The sequence below is a fragment of the Notothenia coriiceps genome, unplaced genomic scaffold (assembly GCF_000735185.1).
Source record: "Notothenia coriiceps isolate Sejong01 unplaced genomic scaffold, NC01 NC01_scaffold00037244, whole genome shotgun sequence".
Classification (NCBI taxonomy): Eukaryota; Metazoa; Chordata; class Actinopteri; order Perciformes; family Nototheniidae; genus Notothenia; species Notothenia coriiceps.
The window spans coordinates 25,285,356-25,292,702 of NW_011369945.1; the positions used below are offsets into that span (position 1 = coordinate 25,285,356).

The 7,347-nt window shown below is 38.3% G+C and overlaps 1 protein-coding gene across 1 annotated transcript in view; it reads right to left on the bottom strand.

Annotated features, from left to right (window-relative positions):
- LOC104965077 (low-density lipoprotein receptor-related protein 5-like) overlaps nucleotides 1-2,756 on the bottom strand; it is a 15,276-nt gene extending 12,520 nt beyond the window's left edge. Inside the window, exon 1 of the mRNA XM_010794016.1 lies at nucleotides 2,501-2,756. Coding sequence (XP_010792318.1) covers nucleotides 2,501-2,579 — 79 coding nt within the window. The 5' untranslated portion in view covers nucleotides 2,580-2,756. The remainder of the gene's footprint in view (nucleotides 1-2,500) is intronic.
- Between the last annotated feature and the right edge of the window lie 4,591 nt (nucleotides 2,757-7,347).

Genomic DNA, 7,347 nt, shown 5'->3' on the forward strand with positions numbered 1-7,347 from the left:
AAGCCAGACATCCCACTTTTTCATCACTTACCAGCGCCTAATTGTCAAAATCGGGCTGCCAGTACACCGATCATTTGATTTTTGACATTTGCCGAATACCCAGATTTTTCCCGTGAGGTGCCATCTATTAGCTAAGTCCGCATTCCAGAAGAAAAAAAATCATTACAAGTTGTACGCCTTCAAAGGATAATTTATAACCCTATCTCCGGATATTTCTTATTCCAAAACATGGGATATGAATACTTTTACACTTTTCTTTCACAGCCAGAGCATTTGGAATCAAGTCAATCTCATGTACTTTAGTACAAGCAGAGCCATTGGGATCAAAACAAAAATAACCAACGATCTATTCAGCTACTCGATTAGCTAACTCGTTAGCTTGCTGCATACAAATTAGACACTGCGCCCTGCCCACTCTGTTTGCCAGATTTGAGAGAAATAAGCAACCAGGTCAATGAAAAACAAGCCCAAAAGAAGCAACCACATACATTGGATGTCTGTAATTTGAAACCAAAACTAAGGCCTGGAGAATGACTCGTCTAAGACTTTGGAACATTGTGTCATTTATTTTTGTATCATTAATAACATAATTTTGTTAATAACAAGTCATTTAAGTAAAAAAGAATAAAAATAAAAATCCGACATCCCCTCGATTTTTTTCTTCCCGATTCCGATCTTTTTGAAAATCACGTTGATCCGGCTCCGATCTCCGATCACGTGATCGGAATCGGGACATCTCTAGTTTCCACGCAGGTGTTTAATGTATGCTAGTATGCAGCACAACACCGGAGTTTAACTACATTATATGCAAACATGGGTTAAATGATTTAGAGGTACTTGGTTATTTTATTTTGTTAAAGTTTCAAGCTAATTCTGTTTACAGCTTCTGTCATCCCATATTATTTAATACCATTGGTTAAAACACTGCTTGGTTCTTTTGATGTGAAACCATTATGTATATTAATTTAAAAATAAAAGCAATCTTAATTTGTCAAACCAATTTGTTTAGTTAGTATACCTTTTTTTTTTTCAAAAGAACCGATGAGATGAACCGTTTTTGGGTTATAAGTTTTGTAAGGGTATTTTTTTAGCTAGTAATGTTCTCTATTATACATTAGTACTTTGTATTGTGAATACTTTGTTTAGGTGTCTGGGTCTCTTTTTCTAAAGGCCTCCATATCACCTTATTGGGGTGTCCCACTTCAAATACTTCCCTATGGCCTATGATTGTACTTATATTTGTGTATACTGTTTGTGATAAAATACATTACAGTTCTGCTTGACTAAGCAAAGCAGACTCTGTTAAAATGCTTCTGCATTATTACAGATAATTAGTGGCGTCAAAACTGATTGTTTTCATCCAGACTACCTGATGTGCGCACCATGAAGAAGACTGACTTCCACACTGATACAATGCCTGACAGTTAACTGAGGGAATAGCCATTGGAAACTACTCCTACAATTAGGAGGTAAAAATTCACAAGCTAACCCTGCAGTATACAAAGTCATTCAAACTAGCTGCACCTTTACCAGCTTTGAGAACACTTGAATGATCAATCATTATAAAACATATCATATATTATTCTGAAAAGGTCCAACCTGCATAAGGAGTACATTTAATTTTGTTACTTTAAGTATATTTTGATGGTAATACTGTTGTACTTTTATTTGAGAAGCCTTTTGAATGCAGGACTTATAACAGAGTATTCTTACACTCTGGTACCTCTTCTAAAAGTAACTAAAGGTTATACATTACTGTAGTGAAGTTTAAGTACACGATATACCTCTGAATTGTAGTGAGGTAGAAGTATAAAGTAGGAAACGATTAAAACAGTCAAGTAAAGTACAAGTCCCTCAAAATTCTGATTCTAGCCTTAAGACTTGATGAAAAGCCTCGCATCCATAAGAGAGGAAGCTAAGCCCCGCCTCTGGCTGGACACTTTGAGATTAAATATTAGGACCACAAACCCGACAGTGGAGAAAGTAAGGCTTATAAAGACCTAGACCCAAAAGGAGGACATATTTAGCGAGTCCAGCAGCATTTTCTTTGCCAATAAGACATTCCGGCTTCTTTTTCACTATCAAAGCAGAACGTCTGCGTGACACCCGACACCGAGCAGGAATGGCTGGAGCTGCCGAGGCCCGAGAAAATAGCCCAGGCTGCCTCCAAACTTCATTTATTCCCCGACACATCAAGTGTGTATCTACAAATGTTGTACAAAGCATGAGGAACACTTTAGTTACACCGGGGTTATCCTCCAGTGTGCCGCACGCACCGACGCACAGTTTAGACACTTTCATTGTGTTGTTGTACCCTTGGGACATAAAAACCTCAACTTCCAGACAAGGAATCACAGCGAGTTCGTCTCATTGTGGGGACCATTGCAGGGAGCGGAGCACACACAGACAACTCAGGGCTGCATGTTGAGTGTACTACTATGTTCTTATCAATTGTCCTTGTTCTCTGAGGATCCATGTTGTGAACAAAAAGTCAACGTACCGTCAACCGCCGACAGCAGGCAGCTCCACAGCAGCAGCATCAGACCGCCCATTTCAAGTCCCCTTCGCGTTAAATCCATAACTCCCACTCCATTTTCGGATATTTACTCCTTAATTAAGTTGTAAAGCTTGTGTTCACACATCGGCCGGTGTTCCTCTGTGGAAGCAGATACGTGTCTGGTCTGCATGCGTGTGTGTGTGAGTGAGTGAGTGAGTGAGTGAGTGAGTGAGTGAGTGAGTGTGTGTGTGTGTGTGTGTGTGTGTGTGTGTGTGTGTGTGTGTGTGTGTGTGTGTGTTTGTGTGTGTGAGAGTGTGTGAGCTCCTCTCTGTCGACTATACTTTTTTTTCCCCCCTGTTAATGCGCTCGCGCTACTTTATACTTTGGACTGTCGAGCTCGCGCACGAAGAGAAAAGGGCAGGCGGACGTGGTGTGACGTCATCCAACACGAGGCACCCAGATTTTTATTATTTTGCTAAATTGACTTTTGTGTTAGTGTTACATCTGTGTATTTGATGTAAAAGATAGGCTGTTCTTTAGAAAAAACGTTGCCGGGCCCTCGTAAGAAACAGCTCAATTGGTGATTGTTCATGTCTATAATGAAACAACAATTCAATTGTTAATATTATTTCTATATAGCCTATACATTTCAATATATTTGTGTGTACAGGTTTGGGGGGGTTACTTTAAAATGTATTTATTTACAATTACACGTTACATCTTTAAAAATATATTCAGTAACCTCGTCTAAGTATCATATCATTAAAGTCATATTACCTGATTATTATCGTTTACCTTTGGAATACCTTGATACCAAATGCAATGCAAATAAATATCAATTAGATGTTTTTGTGTATTGTGTAAGTCATACTTTAGAATGCAAGAAGCTGTCTTTGTAGATTTGATTTACTGCTGATAAGACCCAATCACCATACAGAGTGTTAAACAGTCTGAAGACAAAGAGGATCAATTCCTCTTGTACCATTTGTATTAATGAAGGTCTGTGAGACAGGAGGGTGGGTGACTGTCAGACAGTTTCAGGTGGAAACAGAAGTTCAATTAGAGGCTTCTACAGAAAGGGTAGAAGCAGAAGTTCGAACCCCAAATTGTTGCTTCTTATTATCGCTAACTCACCTTCTTGCCACGTAGATATCTATCCTTCCTAACACCTGTCTACCCAGCTCTCCACTTATGTCAGAAATACAGGTACGGAAAAACAAATCAGATATCAAGATTTCCCTCCTAGTTGTCAAAGTCACTGAATTAGAACTTCATAACAGAACAAATTAAACAAAGAAAGTGAAAACTGTAAAGCAAATTATTTAACCAGTAGGCCTATAGGCATATTCCACTACAGAACAGTATAGCTTACGAAATAAAAATCTGCTTCTTTTACAAAAACATGATATGCTCTTACTGAAGAATAAGGGTTACTCACAGCATGTATCTCTAAAGTCGTTTCCTCATAGTGAAGAAGCCTCAAATGATGGCATAACTCTGAACAAAGCCATGATGAGGACAGGATGGTCTGTCCAACGGGGTTATCAACAAGGGAGCAATGTAGGGCAAATCGTTTGTGGTCATTTAACTAATTGACTATAATGCTCTTAATGCTTCTCATTTTTGTAAAGCACTTGAATTGCCTTGCCTTAAATAAACTTACCTCCTTGCCTAATTGTTCCTAATTGTATAAGTGATACATAACGCCCTGTCTTGTAGAGCAGTTCAAAATCTAGTTAATAACTTCAACATATTTTGTTTGAAAGGCAAACCCCAACTGTGTAAAGGGAGAGCTGAGCAGCAATATCCAACAAAAACTCAGATATGACCACAAAAAAATGGTGAATCAACTTCTCACTATCAAACCTATATACTGTATTTAGATCTTTTAATCTTCAAAACATTTCCAACAATTACATTAAATTAATGCAGACATTGGTTGGAGCTACAATTATTAAAATAGGTATCTTATGTCAGATAATAATAATATAAAATAAATATGGCATTCTAAAAAGCTACGTCTTTGTAAATGCATAGGGTGTGGTATAAGAAGAATCCACTGTATCAATCCCTATAGGGAACATTCAGTGATCTACACCGTTAGTCCATCCATTTCATAGTACTAATACACACCATTGAAAACACACATGCATAAACACATGCATTTTAACGGAGAGATATCAGAACTGCCATCTTTATCGCAAGGGGGCAGGTAGGGGTTCAGTGCCTTGCTCAAGAAAACATTGGCAATGCCAAACTGGCACCTCAGCTAATAGTCCACACTCTGTGTTGTTGGTCCGATCCAGACTTGAACTGGGGACATTTCCGTTCCCAAGCCAAGTCCTACAGAGGTTTGAATTCCTGTAAACTGGTTGAAAGTCCAGAGATTAGAGGAGGAATGATCAAAAATGCTATAAAGTCCAAAGATTCATGCTGGAAGTAAAAACTTAAAACACGTTAAAATATCCTAATTCTGGGAATTGAAAAGAGAAGTGGTTTAAAGGTCAAAGATGGGTTCTGGCAACAGTCAAACAGGGACAATGTGTTGTCTGGGGATGCAAAATGGATGAAAGAGAAGGATGAAAGGAATATAAAAAGGGTAGAAAAGTGTCAAAAGAACTATAATTCCACGGGAAGACTAGGGGTCGAGGAATGTGAGAATTTGGTTAGGGATATTGCCAAATATCTGGAACAAAGTAAATCCAGGCTGAAGACTTTATTTTTGCTGCTGCTTTTTATTGAACTATTCACATCTTACACTGAACTGTAACTTTTATTCATGTACCTTGTTATTCATGTTTTATTATATGTGTTTCCGGCGCAACACTATTTCTTAATACTTTTAATGTCTTTAATTTTTGTAAAGCACTTTGAATTGCCTTATGTTGAAAGGTGCTATATAAATAAATTTGCCTTGCCTTGCAGACTGAGCTACTGCCGCCCTCAAATAAGTCCAATATAAGACAAATTCCAAGTGCCTAATTAAAGGTAAAAACGATTTGATACATTTCTTCAGAAGCACAACACCAGAAGGCAGACGTATCAGCATGTTTTCCTTATTCCCACACAATGAATCCAGATGATTCAAAGGGGAACCCAACACATGCAGACACATATTGGAGCACTATCGGGATTGTTCTGACCATAGAAACATAATTAAGTGTGTGAACCACGAGGGGAGTGTACCCCCTAGTGTGTCCTTTTGTGAAGTATCCCCCGCTGCACTGCTGCATTGATCATTGCACCTCAAAAAGTGTTGTACACACTACAGAAACACACTGTTTACTAATTCATACAGCCTAAACAAAGGTTCAGTCAGAGATATAAAGTACATAACATCAATCCAGACCCTCCTATAGCAAACCGTCATGTTGCTGCTTCAAGTCGAGTTACTTCATGGAAAGAGAAACCTGATGCGTGGCATTTCATTCTTTTGGACACATTCAATCCCGTAAACTCAGATGTTAGAGCACACCCTGCCAAACAGAGTAATATCAATCAGTTAGATAATGCCAGAGAACAGAAGAAGGCTTTGCTTATCCAGCTTGTGTTGATTTGAAACACCTGTTTGAGCTGAAACTGGCATCACAAAGCAGCCAGCACAAACTGCTTTTGTGCTGGCTGCTGAAAAATCAGTTATGATGCTGAATATTTCTTGTCTTCCTTATTCGTGACAAGATCAAACTATTTGCAATTTGATATGCAAATCTGGCAACGCTGGCTTCAAGGATTCTCTTCATCGTTAGATGTTTTACTTTGTTAAAATGATTAATACTACTGTGTAGAAATTGTTTGTTAGAAGTGTAATTCCTGCATTCAGAATGTTACTTAACTCCAAGAGTGCTCATTATAAAGAGGGGCCATTTTAGGAATGATTTATTACTGAATTACAGTATATTCATGTCTTCATCATTTACATGTTGCAGCTGGTAAAGGGTGAGCTATCTTTTAAGAGGCCATATTATCCTTTTTGGTTTTCCCTTTCCTGTAGTGTGTTCTAATGTTTTTTGTGCATGTAAATGGTCTGCAAAGGCTCAAATCCCTGTTCCCTCCAGAGGGAGCTTCTCTGCCCCCGCCTGAAACCCCTCCATTGGACTCCTTTGTTTACATAGTGACATCACTATGTAACAATTGCGCTTCTATTGGCTAGTGCTTGTATGAGCTAAGGGGTAGGACATCTGTAAGCAGTTGACCAATCACAACAGAGCCTGCCAGCTAACTAATCAGAGCAGGCTGGGCTCTGGTTTCAGACAGAGGGTGAAAAGGAGGCTGCAGCACAGGCAGTATGAGAAAGATAAAGAGCTTTTTGAACATTAAAGCATGGAGACATGTCACAGTAGAGACACTACATACTGATATGAAGCTAAAAATGTGCATAGGGTACCTTCAAGAAAGCTTACCTCAGTTCTGTCAGAGCCAAAAACAGAAGCATAAATAATAATATCATGCTTTAGTTGAGCTATTGGTAAGAGTTGTTATTTTCAGATAAACAAATGAAATACATTGTCATATATTGATACATTTTGTATTTTGATAAAGGATAGAAACTTTGAATGTATAAAAAATCTCTGATAGTTTTCTTTTGAATGGTTCAGGCTACTTTCATTTAAATCTTTCCTGCGAGTTATGTGACAAAACTAAATCAATGTCATGTCTAGAAGCAGGGTTAGGTCGAGGAGTTAAATGGGCAACACATAAAACATTTTCTTTAACTTACTGTTGGAGAGGGAGGACTGAGCTTTCCATCTATCAACTTGTCACCTCAGAGCAAAACATATTGATTGCTCTGAACTGCATTGTTCTTCACTGCAGTACGTGAAATAGATTTTCCATAACATCTCCCAAGAATA